Below are 27500 nucleotides of genomic sequence, written 5' to 3'. Positions count from 1 at the left end.
TGGTCGTCCTGAGTGAATATCCTCGTTGTGCTCTGAATGCCTGAGCGAGCTCAACGTCAAGCTAAATACTTCTGGGATCGTGTTGAGGAGGAAGGCTAAATGCCCCCGGTGATGTGGGGGGAATTTGATTTAATCTAATGATCTTTGTGATTAAAAATGCAAAGGAAATGAACACATCAAAAATGCCAACCTGGCCGCTACACCAGAGGAGGTATTTAAAAGGGAATGATGCATGTTTTATCATAGGTCTGTGTATGTTTTTGTTAGGGTGTTAGCAATGTGGAAGTGCACTTAAATAACAGTACACCAACAATTTAATGAGAGATAGATATAATTTAAAAAAAACATATACACATATATATATATATATATATACAAACAGCTTCAATGCATACAGTACTCCTTCCGTTCCAACTGCTCTTAAACTAAAACCAAATGCATGCACGCTGCCTGCACCCGCATGCCCGACTAGCATCACCACCCTGGATGGTTCCGACCTTGAATATGTGGACATCTATAAGTACCTAGGTGTCTGGCTAGACTGCAAACTCTCCTTCCAGACCCACATCAAACATCTACAATCGAAAATCAAATCAAGAGTCGGCTTTCTATTCCGCAACAAAGCCTCCTTCACTCACGCTGCCAAGCTTACCCTAGTAAAACTGACTATCCTGGATCTCAGATGTCATCTACAAAATGGTCAGCAAACTGGATGCAGTCTATCACAGTGCCATCCGTTTTGTCACTAAAGCACCTTATACCACCCACCACTGCGACTTGTATGCTCTAGTCGGCTGGCCCTCACTACTCGCCAGACCCACTGGCTCAGGTCATCTACAAGTCCATGCTAGGTAAAGCTCCGCCTTATCTCAGTTCACTGGTCACGATGGCAACACCCATCCGTAGCACGCGCTCCAGCAGGTGTATCTCACTGATCATCCCTAAAGCCAACACATCATTTGGCCGCCTTTCGTTCCAGTACTCTGCTGCCTGTGACTGGAACGAATTGCAAAATCGCTGAAGTTGGAGACTTTTATCTCCCTCACCAACTTCAAACATCAGCTATCCGAGCAGCTAACCGATCGCTGCAGCTGTACATAGTCTATAGGAAAATAGCCCACCCATTTTCACCTACCTCATTCCCATACTGTTTTTTATACTGTTTTTATTTATTTATTTTTCTGCTCTTTTGCACACCAATATCTCTACCTGTACATGATCTGATCATTTATCACTCCAGTGTTAATCTGCAAAACTGTATTATTCGCCTACCTCCTCATGCCTTTTGCACACATTGTATATAGACTGCCCATTTTTTTCTACTGTGTTATTGACTTGTTAATTGTTTATTCCATGTGTAACTCTGTGTTGTCTGTTCACACTGCTATGCTTTATCTTGGCCAGGTCGCAGTTGCAAATGAGAACTTGTTCTCAACTAGCCTACCTGGTTAAATAAAGGTGAAAATATATATATATATATATATTTCATCTCTGAGAATTCATATAACATTTTATTTTCTGATGCAATTATGCGTCAACCAGATTGTACAGTGGAGACCACTGAGGTATAATATGAAGTGGAGATTACGTCCGACCGTTGTTTTCAAGTTAATCTACTCACATTCGCACATACGCCGATTCATAGACCGTCTCAATCCGGGTTGCACCCGTTTTATACGGACCAACATTACATGGGAGCAGCACGAGCAGCGATGATGTCATCCAAAAACATGGCAGACATTGGTTGAATTTTATAAATGATATATCTTTGGCTGTGAGTGATGACATTTTTTTTGTTGCCTCAGTGACAATTCATTGAATAATTCAATGGATGTTTTGTGCACAAAGCTCATTACTAAAGTGTCTGATTAGGAATTTTCTAGTCTGACCTCTCTAGGTGGTTGTGTATGGAAATGGTCTTTCTGGGCATGGTGTCAGTTAAACTGCAGTACCGGAGCAAAAACTGTAGGAGCAGTCAAAACCTGTTTCTAGACCAGAAACCTGGCCCCTTGGTGGAGAGACACAAACCACTACACGGCTGTGTGTATGGTCTAAACTCTGTGAGCAGAATCAGACTCACCACATTTTACTAAGACACTGCTCTGGTGAGGTGTTCCTCCTGTGGATTTCACTTGTGCAGACATACGATCCCACAGACGGCAAACACAGCCACAGATGATACTTCAGTTGGCGCACGCTGACAAACCTATAAGGTTAGTCTCCAGAGAGAGAGAGAGAGAGAGAGAGAGAGAGAGAGAGAGAGAACGACAGAGACACACACACACACCCTGTGCAAACACACACATCAAAAGTCCCTCGTTTGAAATCCACTGACATTATTAGTTCATATTCAGAGGTAATCTGCCGCTGCTTTGGTGTTCATGTCTAGAAAGGAGGTGTATATGGATGTTCCTGAAAGAATTTGAACATATGCCCAAATGCTCTTACTGGAATTGTCCATCCCGATTCCCTTTGAAACACGAAAGGAGGGGAAAGTTAATTTTGTTCTCTGCTGTTTAATTGAAAGAAGAAAGTAAACCCAGGATGTGTGTCTAGTTGGACGTGCGAAGCGTGTAATGTGCCTCGCCATTGGTCCGTACCAGAATGATTTATGCAGCCAACCTAGAGTTAATCCCAGCTCTCTCTCTGTTGCAGACACATTGGGTTTTTACAGCTGAGCTAACATTGCCAGTTTGGCCCAAACCCAGGATAAAGTTGTTGATGTGTCAGATCATAAGAGCCTCCCTGTTGATGACAAGTTGTCCTTGTAGAACTCACATCCTTCGGCTTACGCTATAACTGAAAAGTCAAGAACATTAAAAGCTGTAAAGCATTTTGAGTCTGTGAATGCAGCGAACAATTAACATGTTAATAGAAATTCCTCACATTATACGTATTCAAGTCTGACATTTCTGCGATTATTGTTTCCACTAGAGAATCATTTTACTGAATAGGGCAGAGGTCAATGTCTTCCTCTGCAGGCTTGGGTGTGTGAAACCATTCAAAGATGAATGCAAGCCTGGTAATAGATAAGAGACAGAGGCAGTGGACGGTTGCTGTGCAGAGCAGAGTTTATCACTCGGCTTTGAGCGCACAGATGTAGAACCGCAAAAAATAAGTAGAGATCCCCAGCGACACAGCGCAGAGATTTAAGATTTAAGAAACAACATGTAGATACCAGCATTAATAGTGGGATTTGAAAATGGAGGGCAGGGGAGATTACTTGGTCCCTTTCAAACGCTAACGAATAACATCCCCGTGTGCTAGCAAAGAACAGGAAATGAGCAAAGATAAAAAAAAGCTCAAGTACAGTAAGAGGATTGGGCTGAAATCATGCTCCTGATTTCTCTGATGGGATAAATGAGTGAGATGAATTGTTTCCAAATGGAGAGATAAAGTAGGTCAAGTTCCCAGTGTATTGTCTTCAACCCCCTTATCTTTACATCTCCTCCTCTCTCTCCACAGTATTATCTCTCTCTACAGTATGATCTCTCTCTACAGTATTATCTCTCCTGCTCCCCATCTCCCTCTTTCCTTTCCATAAGTGATCCCTCCTTTGTACGTTACTGTCTGTCACTCTGGGAGATATGTTCATGTCTTTGATGGTTCGATGGTCTGATGGAGTAATACTAGGCTTGTTTTCTGCTTGGGGCCTAGTCACACTAAGCTGTGACCATGTGCGTACACTTCCTCCCATCCCATGTGTGAGTGGTTAGGTAGAGGCACGGCTCCTGGCCGTAACCACATCCAGATATCACTGGTATCAACTCCCTGCCTCTCCACAATGAGATGGCCTTGTAGTGTGACTATAGGATCCTGTTTGGTAAAACCGGAGCCTACAGGACCTTCATCAGATCCAGTGCTCCTAGGCACAACTTCCTTCCATTTCTCTGCGTCATGGTCGGGATACCATGTTATTAAGCAACAGGACAGTCTGACATGCGTGCTGATCAAATCAAATCAAATGTATTTATATATCCCTTCGTACATCAGCTGATATCTAAAAGTGCGGTACAGAAGCCCAGCCTAAAACCCCAAACAGCAAGCAATGCAGGTGTTGACGCACGTTGGCTAGGAAAAACTCCCTAGAAAGGCCAAAACCTAGGAAGAAACCTAGAGAGGAACCAGGCTATGAGGGGTGGCCAGTCCTCTTCTGGCTGTGCCGGGTGGAGATTATAACAGAACATGGCCAAGATGTTCAAATGTTCATAAATTACCAGCATGGTCAAATAATAGGTCTGGGACAGGTAAACTACTGCAGCATAAATACTGGAGGCTGAGACAGGAGGGGTCAGAAGACACTGTGGCCCCATCCGATAATACCCCCGGACAGGGCCAAACAGGAAAGATATAACCCCACCCACTTTGCCAAAGCACAGCCCCCACACCACTAGAGGGAAATATTCAACCACCAACTTACCATCCTGAGACCAGGCCGAGTATAGCCCACAAAGATCTCCGCCACGGCACAACCCAAGGGGGGGGGGGGGCAACCCAGACAGGAAGATCACATCAGTGACTCAACCCACTCAAGTGACGCACCCCTCCTAGGGACGGCACGAAAGAGCACCAGTAAGCCAGTGACTCAGCCCCTGTAATAGGGTGAGAGGCAGAGAATCCCAGTGGAAAGAGGGGAACCGGCCATGCAGAGACAGCAAGGGCGGTTCGTTGCTCCAGAGCCTTTCCGTTCACCTTCACACTCCTGGGCCAGACTACACTCAATCATATGACCCACTGAAGAGATGAGTCTTCAGTAAAGACTTAAAGGTTGAGACCGAGTTTGCGTCTCTCACATGGGTAGGCAGACCGACCATTCCATAAAAATGGAGCTCTATAGGAGAAAGCCCTGCCTCCAGCTGTTTGCTTAGAAATTCTAGGGACAATTAGGAGGCCTTCGTCTTGTGACCGTAGCATACGTGTAGGGATGTACGGTAGGACCAAATCAGAGAGATAGGTAGGAGCAAGCCCATGTAATGCTCTGTAGGTTAGCAGTAAAACATTGAAATCAGCCCTCGCCATGACAGGAAGCCAGTGTAGGGAGGCTAGCACTGGAGTAATATGATCAAATTTTGGGGTTCTAGTCAGGATTCTAGCAGCCGTATTTAGCACTAACTGAAGTTTATTTAGTGCTTTATCCGGGTAGCCGGAAAGTAGAGCATTGCAGTCGTCTAGTCTAGAAGTAACAAAAGCATGGATACATTTTTCTGCATCATTTTGGACAGAAAGTTTCTGATTTTTGCAATGTTACGTGGATGGAAAAAAGCTGTCCTTGAAACAGTCTTGATATGTTCATCAAACAAGAGATCAGGGTCCAGAGTAACGCCGACGTCCTTCACAGTTTTATTTCAGACAACTGTACAACCATTAAGAGTAATTGTCCGATTCAACAGAAGATCTCTTTGTTTCTTGAGACCTAGAACAAGCATCTCTGTTTTGTCCGAGTTGATCTGCACTAAAAGCAACATTCACCACCTGCTGTTGTTCCAGTGCATCCTCATCCTCTCTCTCCTATAGTATAATAATATCGTACGCCATTTAGCAGATACTTTTATCCAAAGCGACTTACCGTCATGCGTGCATACGATCATGCGTGCATACAGTCATGTGTGCTCCTCTCTCCTCTCTCTCTCTCTCTCTCTCTCTCTCTCTCTCTCTCTCTCTCTCTCTCTCTCTCTCTCTCTCTCTCTCTCTCTCTCTCTCTCTCTCTCTCTGTTTTTGCTACGGTGTGTCTTCTAAACTTTGATTACTGCGCCTGGTTATTAGAAGAAGCATGTCATTGTGTTTGCGCACGGCCCGCCTGCCTGTTTCACTCCTCCCACATTTGCATGTCTGCCAGGTGCCAGGGGGTCTATCATTTCTGACAGTCTCTCCTTTTCAATCTGGGTTCAGAGCAGAGACTGGGAAATGGGAAAGACTAAATGCAAGAGTGTCGGATGTGGCAGCCAGGAGCTCTTCTCTCTCCCTTCGCAGCACACAAATGAGAGAGGAACGAAACGAAGGGAGCATGGCGGCCTGGAAGACTATTATTAGGCTGCTGTGAGTAGGGTGATGGAGAGGGAACCGGCTTAGAAAATAGCTGGGCTTCTGACTAAACTAACTAGAGAAAGCCACACTTGATTGATGCCTCAGGATTGCCTGTGTGTGTGTGTGTGTGTGCCAGCTATATTAGCTGTCTCCACAACAGGTGGATACAGTGGGGTAGTGTGCATGTGTCTGTGTGTGACAAAGGAGGAATGAATGAAGGAAAAGGGGATGACAGAATAACCGGCGGGAGGAGTGCAGCTGTGCTCGGTTGCTACAGTACGTCTGACAGAGAATGTTGTTACTAGTGATGGATTCTCCCTATGGTACGGCTGATAATAAGAACATCTGCATGAGATGCGGAGTGAATCTCTCTGAAGGGAATCACTGGAGGCGAAAACAGTAGTCTGAGAGCAAGACAGACAGAGAGAGAGAGAATGCTGAAATATAGTGTTCTCCAGATTGTGAGGAGTCCATGGGGGCTAATATAGACTGCTAGATGCTTAGTTGGGATGTGCACTCACAATATTTAGTAATAAGGGTTGTTATGCAATTGAGAACAACTAAAAGCAAATTGTGTGTGTTGTGCGTGTGTGCGTGCGCGTGCGTGTGTGTGTGTGTGTGTGTGTGTGTGTGTGTGTGTGTGTGTGACTGTTGTGCGGTTAAGCAGAAGCAGGCCATCCCATCCCGGCCTCTGCAGGGACATCCTGATAGTCTTGTGTGATAGATGAGGTGAAAAGATGAAATAACTACATTGCTTTATATTATCATTTTTTAGTGATGTTCTTCTTCCTTGTTATCTTGCCCTAGATGCCAGTGCCCTACGCAGTTCGAGGGGCCAGAGTGCCAGCAGACCAAACACAGTTTCCACGGCAACGGCTATGCCTGGTTTCCTCCCATAAGGCCTTGCTTCGAGAGCCATCTCTCCCTGGAGTTCATCACGGAGGTTGCAGATGGTCTGCTGCTCTACAGTGGGCCCCTGGCCCAGCTACAGCCCTGGGACCTCGAGGACTTCATGGCCATAGGTACATATCCACTTATCTATCACAGAGGAGGGGGACAGGAATATAGGATAGGGCAGAGACAAGATGTGTTAGGGGGAAGGGAGGGGCAGCGCATGCCTGCGTCAGTGTGTGAGTGCTGGTAATTGTGTTTTCAGTACACAGTGATGGTCAGATAGAGATAGGAAGGTTGCATGAGGAAGAAATTGTCCTGTCTGGATTTGCTGGCTTAATATGAACGTTTAGAGACTGCTAAGGTTCTTTTTTTACATGGATATTTGTTGTGCCAACCCTGCCAAATTAGTTTGGGGGTGGAGGGGTTTCTTTGAATGGGGTTCAGCATCTGCCTACACACAGCTCCTGAGGCCTTTAATTGAGTGTACACTCGGTGGTAAAGACTGATTTCAGTCTGTGTGTGTGTGTGTGTGTGTGTGTGTGTGTGTGTGTGTGTGTGTGTGTGTGTGTGTGTGTGTGTGTGTGTGTGTGTGTGTGTGTGTGCGTGTGTGTGTGCGTGTGCGTGTGTGTGTGTGTGTGTGTGTGGTTGCAGTGTGACAGCATCAGGTCTTTAGGGGTTAATGAAGGGGCTCATTATGAAAGTAAAGGCTGATTTGTCATTCATTCCAGAATGTAATTACAATGGGGTGTACATATTTAGAGCTTTAATGAACTTGTTTAGCTATATGGACGTGCTTAGCATACATCCTTGAAGTTGAGGTCCAGAGTAAATAACATGTGATGTTTGCGTGTACGTGGTGTTTGTGGCTCCATTTCATATTATGTTTTGAGTATTAGCACTCGATTCAATGCTGGAAGACATTTTGTGGGTGCGTGCGCGCACCAGTGTGTATGAGTGCGTGTGTGTGTGCGCGTGTTTGAGTGTGTGTTTGAATGGAAAACAAAAGAGAAAGGATACAGTAATAGATTCAAGCATCAAGTTACAACGTTTTTTTGGCCACGTGCATAGGACATTCTTGAGTCTCGACAGTCTCAAGTCTGAAGTCTCAACAGTCTAAAGGCTGCAGTCTCAAAACGATGCATAGTCAGTGTGTTGTACTGTGAAGGTCAAACGAAATCAAACTTTATTTGCCACATGCGCCGAATAAGTGTAGACTTTACAGTGAAATGCTGACTTACAAGCCCTTAACCAACAGTGCAGTTCAAGAAGAAGAAATTTTTACCAAGTAGGCTAAAATAAAGAGTAAAAATAAAAGTGACACAATAAGAATAACAATAATGAGGCTATGTACAGGGGGCAACGATACCGAGTCCGTATGTGAGGGTACAGGCTAGTTGAGGTAATCTGTATATGTAGGTGGGGGCAAAGTGACTATGCACAGGTAACAAACAAACAGCGAGTAGCAACAGTGTACTAGGTCAATGTAAAATGTCCATTGGCGATTTTTATGAATTGATAGTTTGTTGGTGATGTGGACACCAGGGAACTTGAAACTCTTAATGATGTTGTTGGAGTTGTGTTTGGCCACGCAGTCGTTGGTGAACAGGGAATACAGGAGGGGACTAAGTACACACCCCTGAGGGGCCCCAGTGTTAAGGATCAGCATGACAGACGTGTTGTTGCCATCTCCTTACCACCTGGAGGCGGCCTGTCGGGAAGTTCAAGATTCAGTTGCAGAGGGAGGTGTGTAGTCCCAGAGTCCTTAGCTTAGTGATGAGCTGTAGTCGATGAACAGCATTCTCACATAGGTGTTCCTTTTGTCCAGGTGAGAAAGGGCAGTGTGGAGTGTGATTGAGATTGCGTCAACTGTGGATCTGTTGGGGCAGTATGCGAATTGGAGTGGGTCTAGGGTGTCCGGAGGATGCTGTTGATGTGAGCCATGACCAGCCTTTCAAAGCACTTCATGGCTACTGACATGAGTGCCACTGGGCGGTAATCATTTAGGCAGGTTACCTTCACTTCCTTGGGCGCAGAAACTATGGTGGTAAGTCGCTCTGGATAAGAGCGTCTGCTAAATGACTTAAATGTAATGTAATGTAAATGTGGTCTGCTTGAAACATGTAGGTATTATAGACTCGGTCAGGGAGAGGTTGGAAATGTTAGTGAAGACACTTGCCAGTTGGTCCGCGCATACTTTGAGTACACGTCCTGGTAGTCCGTCTGGCCCCGCGGCTTTGTGAATGTTGACCTGTTTAAAGGTGTTGTTCACATTGGCTACTGAGAGCGTTGTCACACAGTCATCCTAAGCAGCTGGTGCTCTTGAGCATGCTTCCGTGTTGCTTGCCTCGAAGCAAGCATAAAAGGCATTTAGCTCATCTGGTAGGCTTACATCACTGGGCAGCTCGAGTGTGGGTTTTGCTTGGTAAACTGACATCCAAATAGGTTTCAAGCCCTGCCACATCCGAAGAGCATCAGAGCCGGTGTAGTACAATTAAATCTTAATCCTGTATTGACGCTTTGCTTGTTTGATGGTTCGTCTGAGGGTATAGCGGGATTTCTTATAAGCGTCTGGATTAGTCTCCCGCTCCTTGAAAGCGGCAGCTCTAGCCTTTAGCTAGATGCAGATGTTGCCTGTAATCCATGGCTTCTCGTTGGGATAGGTACGTACAGTCACTGTGGGGACGACATCATCGATGCACTTAATGATGAAGCCGATGACTGAGGTGGTGTATTCCTCAATGCCATTGGATGAATCGCGGAACATATCCCAGTCTGTGCTAGCAAAACAGTCCTGTAGTGTAGCTACCACGTCATCTGACCACTTCCGTATTGAGCAAGTCACTGGTACTTCCTGCTTTAGTTTTTGCTTGTAAGCAGGAATCAGGATATAATTGTCGTCAGATTTGCCAAATGGAGGGTGGGGGAAGAGTATGCGTCTGTGTGTGGAGTAAAGGTGGTCTAGGATTTTTTTCCCCCTGGTTGCACATTTGACATGCTGGTAAAAATTTGACAAAACTGATTTATGTTTGCCTGCATTAAAGTCCCCGGCCACTAGGAGCACCACTTCTGGGTGAGCATTTTCTTTTTTGTTTATGGCCTCACTTTGTGGTGGTAAATAGACGGCTATGAATAATATAGATGAGAACTCTCTTGGTAGATAGTGTGGTCGACAGCTTATCAAAACAGCTCTACCTCAGGTGAGCAATACCTCGAGACTTTAATATTAGGCATCGCGCACCAGCTGTTATTGACAAAAAGACAAACACCCCCACCCTTCGTCTTACCAGAGGTATCGTCTGTGTTCTGCCGGTGCATGAAAATCCCGCCAGCTCTATATTGCCCGTTTCTTTGTTCAGCCAAATTTTTTATGTCCCGTTGGTAGGATAATCTTAATAGTCGGTCATCAATTTTATTTTCTAATGATTGCACATTAGCAAGAAGAATGGAAGGCATTGGGAGTTTACTTGGTCGCCTAGAGGTTCTCAGAAGGATCCCCGATCTGCCTCCCCTTTTCCGGCATCTTTTCTTCATGCAAATGGCGTGGATCTGGGCATGTTCCAGTGAAAGCAGGATATCCTTCTCGTCGTACTCGTTCAAGGAAAATTGCTTTGCTTTTTTGGTGGCCAGAGGTTATTTTCGGTCATAAGAAATGGTATCAGCAACATTATGTACACAATAAGTTAAAAAATAAGTTACACAAAATGCACAAAAAAAATACAAAATTGCACAATTGGTTGGGGGAATGTGAAACGTCAGCCATGTTCTTCGGCGCCATCTTTTCTCTCTGACGTAAAGATGTCTGCTAATGCTGCAGTAAGTCAAGGTTTCCCAAACTCGATCCTTGGGCTACTCCTGGTTACACGTTTTGGTTTTTGCTCTAGCACCACACAACTGATTCAAATAATCAATGTCCACAGCCTCACAGCCCAGTCCACAACTGCTGGCTGTGGCGGGAGAGACATAGTCTGGAGAAGAGAGACAAAAATCAGCACTGTGCCAGAGAGGACAGAGATACCGACAGCGAAAACAGGGAGGGATGAATAAGAGAGTGGATAGACAGGGAAACAATCAACGCGTACTGTACATGTTGAGGTAGAGAGAGAATAAAAAGTATGGAGAGAGAGTTTAGGAGCTGTCAGATGCGGAGTGGAGGAGACGGTATTGAGCTGCGGATGGAGTCAGAGAGAGCTGGAGTAGGAGAAGATAATACACAGTGAGACATGGAGTGAGAGGGTGAGATACTTGGTTCGGAGTGGAAGGGTGTGTATGAAAGAGATGTGTAGACAACTGTACAATTGCAGGAGGGGTAGATGACAAGAGTGGAGAGGGCAAGTAGAGACGGCTGAGACTTAAAGGGAGAAACAGACAACAACAGTTCAGCCCAATGTCTCTATATTACTCTCTCAAACAGACACACACACACATACCCCTTACTCTCACCCACAGGTTGACTGTGTTAAACCTTATTATTTCTAGTTGTATAGCAATGCAACCTATTAAACCGTATGATTTCCCACTGCTTCCCGGGCCAGATCTCCTTATTAAAGATGTTGAGCGGCTCGCTGGCTGCCTCCTGCAGCCCTGCCCACTCACTGTCTGTTTTCCACCATGCAGCGCTGTTTATCCCCCCCATGGTCCATTGTGCCCAGGCATCACCACCACTAATAGCACAGATCTGCCTCTGCAAAACACCCCTGCATGTCCTACATTCTCCCTGTTCCCCTGGGATTAAAGGCCCAATGCAGCCATTTGTACAGTATATCAATTTCAAATCATTTCTGGGTAACAATTAAGTGCCTTATTGTAATAGTTTTCCATTAAAATGGTAAAAAGGTAACAAAGCAAAAAGGACTGTATTTCTCAAGCAATAATTTTGCTCAGACTGTCTGGGAGTTGTCTGAGTGACGAGGGGGAAATTGAAAACTAGCTGTCATTGGCAGAGAGGTTTGGAACTCTCTTTGCTACCAGGGAAGAAGGGAGTCTTTGGTTCTGCTTGTTAACTTTTCCATGGCTCATAGTCCTTTGTCCCCGTCTGATGTGGGTCAGATTACAACCACTATGTGCTTCATGCTGAAAGCATTATATTGAGTTATGGTTGTGTATAGTGTAGGTTTGCAGGACATATGGAATATTTTAGAGTGCCCATTGGTCTGTCCTCACCTCTAAATGTAATTCTGTGTTATATTTCTCTCTAAATCACACCAGAGATCTAGACCCTATCTGTGCTGTCTCCTGACTTTGACCGCTGACCTCTAGGTCTATTAATCTGACTGGTACGCGGGAACACGATTAAATCCAGTGAGCTCATTGTTAACTGAGTCTCATTATTGTGATCGCTCCCTTCTCAAGGGTACGAGCCATGGGGCTGAGCTTGTCCAATCAATAGACAAATTAACCGGACAAATTAAATTTGGGTGATTACGGACTCCTGCAGAATGGGAAACAGGCTCTCAGGGCTCGGCTGGGGATCCAGTTTACACCTCGTTGCCAAGAGTTGCATCCAGCTCCAAGGATAGAGCAGAAAAAAATGTCATCACTCACTTTGTCTCATTCTGAGCTGATGGCAGCCTATTTATCATGCTTTTAATATGTGGAATTCAAATTGTCTTAATAAATGCAATTCAAAAGCCAGATGTTAAAAAAAAAAGATTGAGAAATGGTATGGAAAGTAAATGAATGTAATGGTCATTTACTGGCAGCATATAAGCCAATTTATAACAGGCAAGGTTATTGCATTTTTTTCTGCCCGTATTAAATAGAATCATAATATCCGGCTGAATGTAAGCATCTCAGGCATTTTGTATTTTGTTTTATTTTATTTTTTAAATCCTTTTCTTTATGCGGTACTAGTGTTGGTGGTCTCAGAAAGAACTGAGAAACAGGCTGACTAAAAACACACACACACACACGTGCAGACACAACATCTGGCAGATGAAAGCGAGCAGAGAGATACAGTTACCTACTGAGTGTGACGGACACATTACGGTCAATTTGCAGAAACCTGTTTCACAGTCTTTTAGCGCTGCACCCGTTTCAAATATCACTTTCAAGTTTAGGTCCTGTTACCTGGGGGTATGGGGTTGTTTGCTGACAGTCAATTTATATTAAAGGCACCACAGTCACAGACTCTCTTTCTCTCTTGCTGGGCTGCTGATTTGTATATACAGAGTGATTTGTAATGCTGTTTATGCAGTCCATATGGTTACTGCCTCAAACATATCCCCTTCAGGCCTTCAGAAGAGCAATTTTTCAAATTTAAGCGCCATGCTATGGGGGCCATGCTATGCGGGCTGAGACCCTCTGGCTTCCCCCTCACCAAGACGCTCGACAGGGAAGATGAATCTGCAGGGATGTCGAGGAGGAGACCATGATGAATAAGAGATGAGGAGGGGAGAAGTCCGCCAACCAGCGTTTAAGAGCAGAATCTTGTAGTAACCTGAGGACACCTGGGCGTACTCTCCCTATCCAAGATCATTTGATACAACACAACATAAAGCCCATTTGGCCTGTCTTCCCACACCTAGACAAGTCAGTTAAGAACAAATTCTTATTTACAATGACGGCCTAGGAACAGTTACCTGTCTTGTTCAGGGACAGAACGACAGATTTCTTTTTTTTACCTTGTCAGCTCGGGGATTCGAACTAACAACCTGCCTGACCAACACAGCCCAGTCTGTCCATGTGTATGGAAGTTCTCCTCTCAGGCACTCAGCACCACTCTCCTCTTCTTCCCTCTCTCTTTTCATCTCAAGCAAGCCTCCACCATTCAAACCTGTCATCTCTTTTCTCCTGAAATGTCACGTCAGTCCCAACAAGGAGGGTCGGGGACCCTCGTCAGACGCAGATAACCTGTGGGACAGTGTCAATCTCCTGCCTGAGGGTGGTGGCCACTGTGGGCCTTTCAAATGAAAAGGGCTTTTCACTCAGGCTTAGGCTGGGCTCTGTACATCAGTGACTTACTGCTAGCTCAAAGTTATCTCTGTCTGAGCACAGGTTGCCTTCTGGGAATCCACTGTGAGAACACTGCAGAGAGACAGGTGGGAGAGGGAGAAAGAGAGAGAGAGAAAAGGTTGGGGGTAGAAAAGAGAAAGACATGACAACTCAGATAGTGAGTGTCATGGAGAGAGGCAGGGCATAAGAGAAGGTAAAGATAAAGACCTGGAGAAGAGGGAGAACAACCCTCTCTGTTGAAAACAGAGCATTTGCGAGCCTAGAAAATAGAGCAACATGGAGTTTATATTTACAGCGCTGTTCTCTCCTGAACTCTTAGACTGTGGATGTCATGTTGATTTACAGAGAAACAGTGGTTGGTTGACATCTTGTTTACCCACAACCCTTTGCAAATGGTATAAAGCATACAATGAGTCTTAACTGGTTCATTCATTTTTAATTTCCCATTTGACAAAGTCAGAAAATGGAATAACTTTTTAATATGTGTATTGTCTTATGGGGGGCATAGCACCAGGCACTGTTGTAATCCTTATATTGGAGTGAACATTTTTGTAATTTTTATTTGACCTTTATTTAACTAGGCAAGTCAGTTAAGAACACATTCTTACTTACAATGATGGCCTACCAAAAGGCAGCAATACATCATGCAAAGCAGCCACAACTGTCAGTAAGAGTGATGACGTCTGACTGTTAGTTCTAAAAACACTGGTTTAATATTATCTATGCACCTTGTACTGTTGTTGTTTTTCATCTTCTAATACTGGCCCAGGTTATTAGATGTAATGTCCTTTTAAGTACGCCATCTTTCTGAACAGCCTGCTGAAAGCATTGAGGTGGTACCTGTTTTCACTCTAGACTAGGGTTGGGTGAACACAGATCACTCTTACGGAATGATCAGTTGGCGTTTATTAGTTGTTCACTGTGCTTCATTGTGGTCACTTGTTCTTGGTGTGTCGCAGTGATCAGATGAAATGGGTACAGAAGTGACGTCCTCAGGATAAAGTGGTCTGTGTGTGTGGTTGTATCTGATCCTCCCTGGAATTGAGAGTATGTGATGGGGGGGGGGGGGTGATGGTCATCAGGAGGCCCTTGGGAAGTGACCACCATGTGTGACCTCATGGCAGTGTCCTCTCTCTCTCTCTCTCTCCCTCAGAATTGATCGATGGCACTCCCACACTCAAGATAAACCATGGCTCGGGCACACTGGTCCTGCAGTTGCCAGGCAACGTAAACGTGGCGGACAGACGGTGGCACCGTCTGGACGTGAGGAGCAACAGTAAGGTGGGTTCTGAAGTCTGAGCTGCTGCCAAGCTTATACCACCCCCCCCCCCCACACACACACACACACACACACACACACACACACACACATAGACAAACACAGACACGCACACACTTCTCACCCGACACTAGCCATATGCTGTTCATTCTTATAGAACTCTGGGGAAGTTTAATGCAAACAGGTGGTGTCTCTGCTAGACTAGTCCTATTTTCCGTACATAGTCTGGAGAAGTAGGAGGGTTTGAGTGGTTTGGACTCAGTGCAGATCAAATCAAATCAAACTTTATTTGTCACACCTTACCGTGAAATGCTTACTTAACCAACAGCGCAGTTCAAGGAGGGTTAAGAAAATATTTACCAAATAAATGAAAGTAAAAAATTATAAAAAGTAGCACAATAAAATAACAATAAGGAGGCTACATACAGGGGGTACCGGTACAAAGTCAATGTGCGGGGGTACAGGTTAGTCGAGGTCATTTGTACATGTAGGTAGGGGTGAAGTGACTATGCAGGTTACCTTCGCTTCCTTGTGCACAGGGACTATGGTGGTCTGCTTGAAACATGTAGATATTACAGACTTGGTCAGGGAGAGGTTGAAAATGTCAGTGAAGTCACTTGCCAGTTGGTCTGCGCATACTTTGGGTACACGTCCTGGTAATCCGTCTGGCCCTGCGGCTTTGTGAATGTTAACATGTTTAAAGGTCTTGCTCACATCAGCTATCGAAAGCTTTATCACACAGTCGTCCAAAACAGCTGGTGCTCTCGTGCATGCTTCAGTGTTGCTTGCTTCGAAGCGAGCATTAAAGGCATTTAGCTCATCTGGTAGGCTCACGTCACTGGACAGCTCGCGCCTGGGTTTCCCTTTGTAGTCTGTAATAGTTTTCAAGCCCTGCCACATCCGACAAGTGTCACAGCCGGTGTAGGAGGATTCAATCTTAATCCTGTATTGACGCTTTGCTTGTCTGATGGTTCGTCTGAGGGCATAGCGGGATTTCTTATTAGAGTCTGAATTAGTGTCCTGCTATTTGAAAGCAGCAGCTCTTGCCTTTGGCTCGATGCGGATGTTGCCTGTAATCCATGGCTTCTGGTTGGGATATGTACGTACGGTCACTGTGGGGACGACGTCGTCGATGCACTTATTGATGAAGCCAATAACTGATGTGGTATACTCCTCAATGCCATTGGATGAATCCAGGAGCATATTCCAGTCTGTGCTAGCAAAATAGTCCTGTAGCGTAGCATCCACGTCATCTGACCACTTCCGTATTGAGCGAGTCACTGGTACTTTCTGCTTTAGTTTTTGCTTATAAGCAGGAATCAGGAGGATAGAATCGTGGTCGATTTTCCAAATGAAGGGTGGGGGAGAGCTTTGTATGCATCTGTGTGTGTGGAGTAAAGGTGGTCTAGAGTTTTTTCCCTATGGTTGCACATGTGACATGCTGGTAGAAAAGAGGTAAAACCGATTTAAGTTTGCATGCATTAAAGTGCCCGGCCTCTAGGAGCACCACTTCTGGGTGAGCATTTTCTTCTTTGCTTTTGGCCTTATAGAGTTGGTTGAGTGCAGTTTTAGGGCCTGCATCGGTCTGTGCTGGTACATAGACGGCTACGAATGATATAGATGAGAACTCTCTTGGTAGATAGTGTGGTCTGCAGCTTACCATAACGTACTCTACCTCAGGTGAGCAATACCTTGAGGCTTCTTTAATATTAGATATTTTGCACTAGCTGTGTATGGCCGCTTAGGCTGTATGACTGCACTAACAACAACTTTGTTAATCTACCAGGTCTGAAAATCAGCCTCAGTGTTATTCGTGAAATGGTCACTGTATTATATAAACAGTGTCACACAAACACTATAATAGTATTTGTATGCCATTTACAAACTGCATGTTTGCTATGAAATAACTCGTTGAATATGCTTGTTGATTACAATAAACTGTTATTGAGTAGATTTTCAATAGAACCTCTTAGAAGCAAATTAGATGCTCACATTTGTATGGTAAGTTAGTTCTTGCAATAGAATAGGTACAAATAGATGTAATATGGATTTCAGAACGGTATTACTGGCAGTAATGGAGCGCATATTAGACTGGAGGGCCAGCCAGTATCTGATGTCCTGATATTATATGATGTCCTGATATTACATGATGTCCTGATATTCCTGATGTCCTGATATTATATGATGTCCTGATATTATATGATGTCCTGATATTCCTGATGTGCTTATATTCCTGATGTCCTGATATTATCTGATGTCCTGATGTTCCTGATGTGCTGATATTATTTGATGTCCTGATATTATATGATGTCCTGATATTCCTGATGTGCTTATATTCCTGATGTCCTGATATATATATGCCATTTAGCAGACGCTTTTATCCAAAGCGATATTATCTGAAGTCCTGATGTTCCTGATGTGCTGATATTATCTGATGTCCTGATGTTCCTGATGTGCTGATATTATTTGATGTCCTGATATTATATGATGTCCTGATATTCCTGATGTGCTTATATTCCTGATGTCCTGATATATATATGCCATTTAGCAGACTGATATTTCTGATTTATCCAAAGCGATATTATCTGAAGTCCTGATGTTCCTGATGTGCTGATATTATCTGATGTCCTGATGTTCCTGATGTGTTGATATTATCTGATGTGCTGATGTTCCTGATGTCCTGATATTCCTGATGTCCTGATATTATCTGATGTCCTGATGTTCCTGATGTGCTGATATTATCTGATGTCCTGATATTTCTGATGTGCTGATGTTCCTGATGTGCTGATATTATCTGATGTGCTGATATTATCTGATGTGCTGATATTATCTGATGTGCTGATGTTCCTGATGTGCTGATATTATCTGATGTCCTGATGTTCCTGATGTGCTGATATTATCTGATGTCCTGATGTTCCTGATGTGTTGATATTATCTGATGTGCTGATATTATCTGATGTCCTGATGTTCCTGATGTCCTGATGTTATCTGATGTCCTGATATTATCTGATGTCCTGATATTATCTGATGTCCTGATATTATCTGATGTCCTGATATTATCTGATGTCCTGATATTATCTGATGTCCTGATATTATCTGATGTCCTGATATTATCTGATGTCCTGATATTATCTGATGTCCTGATATTATCTGATGTCCTGATATTATCTGATGTCCTGATATTATCTGATGTCCTGATATTATCTGATGTGCTGATATTATCTGATGTCCTGATGTTCCTGATGTGCTGATATTATATGATGTCCTGATGTTCCTGATGTGCTGATATCATCTGATGTCCTGATATTTCTGATGTCCTGATATTATCTGATGTGCTGATATTATCTGATGTCCTGATATTACTGATGTCCTGATATTATCTGATGTCCTGATATTCCTGATGTCCTGATATTATCTGATGTCCTGATATTATCTGATGTCCTGATATTATCTGATGTCCTGATATTATCTGATGTCCTGATATTATCTGATGTCCTGATGTTATCTGATGTCCTGATATTATCTGATGTCCTGATATTATCTGATGTCCTGATATTATCTGATGTCCTGATATTATCTGATGTCCTGATATTATCTGATGTCCTGATATTATCTGATGTCCTGATATTATCTGATGTGCTGATATTATCTGATGTCCTGATGTTCCTGATGTGCTGATATTATATGATGTCCTGATGTGCTGATATCATCTGATGTCCTGATATTTCTGATGTCCTGATATTATCTGATGTGCTGATATTATCTGATGTCCTGATATTACTGATGTCCTGATATTATCTGATGTCCTGATATTCCTGATGTCCTGATATTATCTGATGTCCTGATATTATCTGATGTCCTGATATTATCTGATGTCCTGATATTATCTGATGTCCTGATGTTCCTGATGTGCTGATATTATCTGATGTCCTGATGTTCCTGATGTGCTGATATCATCTGATGTCCTGATATTTCTGATGTCCTGATATTATCTGATGTGCTGATATTATCTGATGTCCTGATATTACTGATGTCCTGATATTATCTGATGTCCTGATATTATCTGATGTCCTGATGTTCCTGATGTGCTGATATCATCTGATGTCCTGATATTTCTGATGTCCTGATATTATCTGATGTGCTGATATTATCTGATGTCCTGATATTACTGATGTCCTGATATTATCTGATGTCCTGATATTCCTGATGTCCTGATATTATCTGATGTCCTGATATTATCTGATGTCCTGATATTATCTGATGTCCTGATATTATCTGATGTCCTGATGTTCCTGATGTGCTGATATTATCTGATGTGCTGATATAATCTGATGTCCTGATATTTCTGATGTCCTGATATTATCTGATGTCCTGATATTATCTGATGTCCTGATATTATCTGATGTCCTGATATTATCTGATGTCCTGATATTTCTGATGTGCTGATATTATCTGATGTCCTGATATTATCTGATGTCCTGATATAATCTGATGTCCTGATATTTCTGATGTGCTGATATTATCTGATGTCCTGATATTATCTGATGTCCTGATATTATCTGATGTCCTGATATTATCTGATGTCCTGATGTTCCTGATGTCCTGATATTATCTGATGTCCTGATATTATCTGATGTCCTGATATTATCTGATGTCCTGATATTTCTGATGTGCTGATATTATCTGATGTCCTGATATTATCTGATGTCCTGATATTATCTGATGTCCTGATATTATCTGATGTCCTGATATTATCTGATGTCCTGATATTTCTGATGTGCTGATATTATCTGATGTCCTGATGTTCCTGATGTGCTGATATTATCTGATGTCCTGATATTATCTGATGTCCTGATGTTCCTGATGTGCTGATATTACTGATGTCCTGATATTATCTGATGTCCTGATATTATCTGATGTCCTGATATTTCTGATGTGCTGATATTATAAGAGCGTCTGCTAAATGACTTAAATGTAAATGTAATGTAAATGTCCTGATGTTCCTGATGTGCTGATATTATCTGATGTCCTGATATTATCTGATGTCCTGATGTTCCTGATGTGCTGATATTACTGATGTCCTGATATTATCTGATGTCCTGATATTATCTGATGTCCTGATATTATCTGATGTCCTGATGTTCCTGATGTGCTGATATTACTGATGTCCTGATATTATCTGATGTCCTGATATTATCTGATGTCCTGATATTATCTGATGTCCTGATATTATCTGATGTCCTGATATTTCTGATGTCCTGATATTACTGATGTCCTGATATTTCTGATGTGCTGATATTACTGATGTGCTGATATTTCTGATGTCCTGATATTACTGATGTCCTGATATTTCTGATGTCCTGATATTACTGATGTGCTGATATTTCTGATATCCTGATATTACTGATGTCCTGATATTACTGATGTCCTGATATTACTGATGTCCTGATATTACTGATGTCCTGATATTACTGATGTGCTGATATTTCTGATGTCCTGATATTACTGATGTCCTGATATTTCTGATGTCCTGATATTTCTGATGTGCTGATATTACTGATGTCCTGATCATCTGGATGTCCTAATATTCCTTACAGTGCCTTGCAAAACTATTCATCCCCCTTAGCATTTTTCCTCATTTGTTGAGTCACAACCTGCAATTTAAATAGATTTTAGTTTTGAATCTCAAGTAATATACGTACAAAAAATAGTCCAAGAATTGGTGAAGTGAAATGAAAAAAAGAAAATGTCAAAGAAAATAACAATTTTAAAAACAGAAAAGTGTTGCGTCCATACAGTATGTATTCAGCCCTTTGCTATGAAGACCCTAAATAAGATCTGTTGCAACCAATTACATTCAGAAGTCACATAAATAGTTCAATTAAGTCCACATGTGTGCAATCTAAGTGTCACATGATCTGTCACATGATCTCGGTATATACAGTGGGGAGAACAAGTATTTGATACGCTGCCGATTTTGCAGGTTTTCCTACGTACAAAGCATGTAGAGGTCTGTATTTTTTATCATAGATACACTTCAACTGTGAGAGTCGGAATCTAAAACAAAAATCCAGAAAATCACATTGTATGATTTTTAAGAAATTAATTTGCATTTTATTGCATGACATAAGTATTTGATCACCTACCAACCAGTAAGAATTCCGGCTCTCACAGACCTGTTAGTTTTTCTTTAAGAAGCCCTCCTGTTCTCTACTCATTACCTGTATAAAATACACCTGTCCACACACTCAATCCAACAGACTCCACCCTCTCCACAATGGCCAAGACCAGAGAGCTGTGTAAGGACATCAGGGGTAAAATTATAGACCTGCACACGGCTGGGATGGGCTAAAGGACAATAGGCAAGCAGCTTGGTGAGAAGGCAACAACTGTTGGCGCAATTATTAGAAAAAGGAAGAAGTTCAAGATGACGGTCAATCACCCTCGGTCTGGGGCTCCATGCAAGATCTCACCTCGTGGGGCATCAATGATCATGAGGAAGGTGAGGGATCATCCCAGAACTACACGGCAGGACCTGGTCAATGACCTGAAGAGAGCTGGGACCACAGTCTCAAAGAAAACAATTAGTAACACACTATGCCGTCATGGATTAAAATCCTGCAGCTCATGCAAGGTCCCCCTGCTCAAGCCAGCGCATGTCCAGGCCCATCTGAAGTTTGCCAATGACCATCTGGATGATCCAGAGGAGGAATGGGAGAAGGTCATGTGGTCTGATGAGACAAAAATAAAGCTTTTTGGTCTAAACTCGATTCGCTGTGTTTGGAGGAAGAAGGATGAGTACAACCCCAAGAACACCATCCCAACCATGAAGCATGGAGGTGGAAACATCATTCTTTGGGGATGCTTTTCTGCAAAGAGGACTGGACGACTGTACCGTATTGAGGGGAGGATGGATGGGGCCATGTATTGCAAGATCCTGGCCAACAACCTCCTTCCCTCAGTAAGAGCATTGAAGATGAGTCGTGGCTGGGTCTTCCAGCAAGACAACGACCCGAACCACACAGCCAAGGCAACTAAGGAGTGGCTCCGTAAAAAGCATCTCAATGTCCTGGAGTGGCCTGGCCAGTCTCCAGACCGGAACCCAATAGAAAATCTTTGGAGGGAGCTGAAAGTCTGTATTGCCCAGCGATAGCCCCGAAACCTGAAGGATCTGGAGAAGGTCTGTTTGGAGGAGTGGGCCAAAATCCCTGCTGCAGTGTGTGCAAACCTAGTCAAGAACTACAGGAAACGTATGATTTCTGTAATTGCAAACAAAGTTTTCTGTACCAAATATTAAGTTCTGCTTTTCTGATGTATCAAATACTTATGTCATGCAATAAATTGCAAATTAATTACTTAAAAATCAGACAATGTGATTTTCTGGATTTTTGTTTTAGATTCCGTCTCTCACAGTTGAAGTGTACCTATGATTTAAAAAATGACAGACCTCTACATGCTTTGTAAGTAGGAAAACCTGAAAAATCGGCAGTGTACCAAATACTTGTTCTCCCCACTGTATATATACACTTGTTCTGAAAGGCCCCAGAGTCTGCAACATACCTAAGCAAGGGGCACCACCAAGAAAGCGGCACCATGAAGACCAAGGAGATCTCCAAATAGGTCAGGGACAACGTTGTGGAGAAGTACAGATCAGGGTTGGGTTATAAAAAAATATCAAACATGAACATCCCACGGAGCACCATTAAATCCATTATTAAAAAATGTTAAGAATATGGCATCCCAACAATCTTGCCAAGAGAGGGCCGCCCACCAAAACTCACGGACCAGGCAAGGAGGGCATTAATATGAGAGGCAACAAAGAGACCAAAGATAACCCTGAAGGAGCTGCAAAACTCCACAGTGGAGATTAGAGTTTTAAGCCATGCACTCCACAGAGCTGGGCTGGGCTTTACGGAAGAGTGGCCAGAAAAAAGCCATTGCTTAATTAAAGAAAAAATTAAGCAAACTCGTTTGGTGTTCACCAAAAGGCATGTGGGAGACTCCCCAAACATATAGAAGAAGGTATTCTGGTCATATGAGACTAAAATTGAGCTTTTTGGGCATCAAGGGAAATGCTATGTTTGGTGCAAACCCAACACCTCCCATCACCCCGAGAACACCATCCCCTGTGGGGATGTTTTTCATCTGCAGGGACTGGAAAACTGGTCAGAATTGAAGGAATGAAGGATGGCGCTAAAATACAGGGAAATTGTTGAGGGAAACCTGTTTCAGTCTTCCAGAGATTTGAGACTGGGACATAGATTCACCTTCCAGCAGGACAATGACTCTAAGCATACTTCTAAAGCAACACTTGAGTGGTTTAAGGGGAAACATTTCAATGTCTTGGAATGGCCTAGTCAATGACTTAAAGATTGTTGTACACCAGCGGAACCCATCCAACTTGAAGGAGCTGGAGCAGTTTTGCCTTGAATAACGGTCAAAAATCCCAGTGGGGGGGGGGGGGGGTGAATAGTTATACACGCTAAGGTTTTATTTTTTTGTGTTATTTCTTGTTTGTTTCACAATAAAAAATAAAGTGGTAGGCATGTTGTGCAAATCAAACGATACAAACCCACCATTTTTTAAAACTTTAATTCCAGGTTGTGAATAGGAAAAATGTCAAGGGGTGAATACCTTCACAAGTCACTGTATGTGCTAATATTCCTGATGTCCTGATATTCCTAATGTCCTGATATAATCTGATGTCCTGATATTCCTGATGTGCTGATGTTATCTGATGTCATGATATTCCTGTTGGCTTTATATTCCTGATGTGCTGATATTGCTGATGTGCTGATATTCCTGATGTCCTGGTATTCTGGATGTCCTAACATTCCTGATGTGCTCCTTTAGGAGGTACGCTTCACACTGGACCGCTGTGCCGGGGCCACCGTCATGGAGATGGAGGGAGTGGGCAGCTGGCTGACCACAGAGGACCACTCGTCCTGTGAGGTCACTGGTGTCACTCCCAACCTGGACAGGTAGCCTACTCACACCACCTCTCTCTCTCTCTCTCTCTCTCTCTCTCTCTCTCTCTCTCTCTCTCTCTCTCTCTCTCTCTCTCTCTCTCTCTCTCTCTCTCTCTCTCTCTCTCTCTTTCTCTTTCTCTTTCTCTTTCTCTCTCTATTTGCATCTGTCTTTTTTGCTCTCACAATCCTTCTTTATTTCTCTCTTTCTCTCTCCCTTTATCTTTCTCTCTCTCTCTCTCTCTCTCTCTCTCTCTCTCTCTCTCTCTCTCTCTCTCTCTCTCTCTCTCTCTCTCTCTCTCTCTCTCTCTCTCTCTCTCTCTCTCTCTCTCTCTCTCTTTCTTTATTTCTTTCTCTCATTTTCTGGCTATCTGTATCTCTCTCTCTCTCTCTCTCTCTCTCTCTCTCTCTCTCTCTCTCTCTCTCTCTCTCTCTCTCTTTATTTCTTTCTCACATTCTCTGGCTATCTGTATCTCTCTCGCTCTTTCTCTCTCTCTGTCTCGGTGTCTCTCTCTCTCTATCTTCTCCTTTATACAGAATGCACACCTTTCACATAGTCAAACTCAGAACACCAGATTGGTGGGGGACAAGGCTATGTATTACGGGTTGAGAAAGTACCGCAGTAGAACATACGGATGGATAGGTGTCTGAAAAGATGTACTGACAGTGATGTTCATTTCTTCCCCAGGCACCTGAATGGGACCCAGGTGTTACAGCTGGGTGGAGTCAATGAGGACCTGCCCTATGTCTACCCGCAGTTACAACACAAACACTTTACTGGCTGCATCCGGAACCTCGTTGTCGACAGCAAGGTAACACTCGCTAAAATGTGTTTCTTCCCACACACACCATGAAAAGGCATGGGAAGCGATTTAGCTCTTATACAACACATAACATCTCCATTGTAAAGAGTTATAAAAGTGTGGTCTTTACACCACTTACGCATGCTGCAGGCAGGAAGCATGTTGTTATGAAACTGCATACAGCATCTCGCATAAATGCTTTCAAACACTTCCACACCTTCCTCGGGGACATTGCCACAACAGCGCTTCTATAGAAAAGGTATGCTCCGAGATCGCATTCAGCGCATATCCACTAGACACTGTCTGAACTGGTAGCTATGCCACTATGGCAACAGTCGTCATGGGGAGGACAAGAGGTCCTTCTGCCCATGTTACTTTATGACACTGTGTGACACTTGGAACTAAAGGTATTTGACACTAAAAACACTCTCCTGCTCACCCTGCTGACTACAAAACGCAGGGCTGAGGTTCGATACAATATTCATAGATCTCTTATTGTAGAGTGGAAAACACTGGGGGCTGGGGGCGTGGGTGGAACATGTGAGAGAGGGGGAAGACGGGAGGAAAGGAGGAGGTTGTCTGTGCCATTGAACCTGTTCAAGCGTGACGTCGGGGTGAATGTTTGGGCAAGAGAAGGGAAGGGCGGATTTTTTGACTTCAATTGTTTTTCTATTCTGAATCTACTGTACATCTTCCCCACCCTGTCACAGTTGATTTATGTTACTCTCTGTCGTCGCTTCTCTCTCTCTCTATTTGTTTGTATCTCTCCTCCTCTCTGGGACAGATTAACTATACTATGAGTCTGCAACCATGCAATAATGGTTTTGCATAAAAAATAAAAAATAGTGATCAGTAAAGTGAATATGAAGAAAAAGCAGTTTGTAGATGAAAACACTCTTTTCTTTATAAAGCAACTTGTGAAAACATTGCATGTAACATTTTCCATTTAGCGTTCACTTAAAGTGACTAACATTCATGCAAGCATACATTTTTCATATGGGTGGCCCAATGGGAATCGAACCCAAGATCCTGCCGTTGCAAGCGCCAAGAACACAGGACCAGACATTTCGCAAATGATTAACAAATCTTCAGCATCTATCCAACTCTGTTCCACTCTCTCTATCCCTTCTCTATATTTCTGAGTGAGGCAGAAATGACTGGGAAAGTCTGCTAGTTATGTTTGGTGAAAAATTTGATCATGATTGGCATCTCACACACATCAACAAACACAAACTTGCACACGTACTCACAAACACACCGAGATGTATGCTGGATCTTTGAGTGTGTGTAGTAACTCTCTGTAAATCAGTATCGAGCTCCAACTTGAGAAGGATCAGACTTAAAGTGCCCAGCTCTATGGTGAGGTCAGAACCAATTTGTACCTTGCTGCACATTGGCTCAACGGCTACCGAGCAGCCAGCTGCGCTGAACGGTGGTAACTCAGAAAACGGGGAGATTGGACATATTAATGTCCTTTATGATATGCTATTGTGAGCAGGACTTAAGATTTCAAGGTATTCCTGTCCTTTCACAGCATTGCCCTCCGCCAGCTCCTTTGTGTCCCTGTAGATTGGTTTGATCCTATGAAAACCCAGTCATTTGCATTCCAAGAAATTGCATGAAAGGTGAATGCATGAAGGTGCTGAGGGGAAATCTCAAGTTTCACTGACCTTTGCCCTCAGTTTTTTTGGAAAACTAGCAATTGTTCTTTCGTTCTCTCTTTCCCTCTCTCTCTACCCGTCTCCTTCTCTCACTTGTATCTATCCCCGTGCCTCCTTTTCTTTTACCTGTCTACTGCTCTCTCCCATTTCTATTTTACTATGTCAATTTCTCCCTCTGGTGTACATATCCTACTCCCCCTCTCCATCTCTGTCCTCTCTCCATCTCCCCTCCCCCCCTACACAGTTCTATGACTTGGGCAATCCAGCGGACTCTGTGGGCAGCTCCCCAGGGTGCCTGACTACGGATGGGAGCTGTGTCAACGTGGGCATCCCCTCCTGTGGCCCTCGGGGTCGCTGCCATGGAGAGTGGGGCTCCTTCAGCTGCCAGTGCATACCGGGGTACACTGGGACTCAATGTGAGCAGGGTACGTACCGCAATGCCAGCACCGAGCCCAACATGTATGTGATGAGTGCTTGTTTGGAGGGCAATGCGTGAGGGCATTGATTAATTGGATTTGTTTCTATTAGATGAAATGAATATCAACTAGGTCACATGTGTTAATGAGTGGCTGGGTGCAGTCAGATAGCTATCATGGGGAAGGTGTGTGTGTGTAACTTTCATTAGTCGTATGTACAGGATATACACGGTCTACTGAAATGCTTGCTTGCAGGTTCCTTCTTGACAATCAACAACATCAATAAGAAATAACAAAAGGTGAAAATAGGAACATAAAGTAAATGGCTCAGTAGAATAAAATAAACATTTTAGTATAATAAAGCCTAAGTATAATACAGGAAGGTAGAATTTATAGTCCAATATTTACACATGCTTTGGAGAAGGGATGATTGGGGGAGAAATGTTTAAATTGTGCAGTATTTTGAAATCATAATATATCTGGTAGCAGCAGTTGTGATGTGTGTG

General features: G+C 43.4%; 1 protein-coding gene across 1 annotated transcript in view; it reads left to right on the top strand.

Annotated features, from left to right (window-relative positions):
• The window catches only part of LOC124033879 (neural-cadherin-like), a 221459-nt gene that overhangs the window by 159331 nt on the left and 34628 nt on the right, over positions 1-27500 (top strand). Inside the window, exons 23-27 of the mRNA XM_046346263.1 lie at positions 6832-7046; positions 15023-15150; positions 24002-24129; positions 24803-24926; positions 26823-27003. Coding sequence (XP_046202219.1) covers positions 6832-7046; positions 15023-15150; positions 24002-24129; positions 24803-24926; positions 26823-27003 — 776 coding nt within the window. The remainder of the gene's footprint in view (positions 1-6831; positions 7047-15022; positions 15151-24001; positions 24130-24802; positions 24927-26822; positions 27004-27500) is intronic.

Source organism: Oncorhynchus gorbuscha, linkage group LG04, assembly GCF_021184085.1.
Source record: "Oncorhynchus gorbuscha isolate QuinsamMale2020 ecotype Even-year linkage group LG04, OgorEven_v1.0, whole genome shotgun sequence".
Classification (NCBI taxonomy): domain Eukaryota; kingdom Metazoa; phylum Chordata; class Actinopteri; order Salmoniformes; family Salmonidae; genus Oncorhynchus; species Oncorhynchus gorbuscha.
The sequence above is the reverse complement of the archived record's forward strand: the minus strand, read 5'-3'. Positions and strand labels throughout refer to the sequence as shown.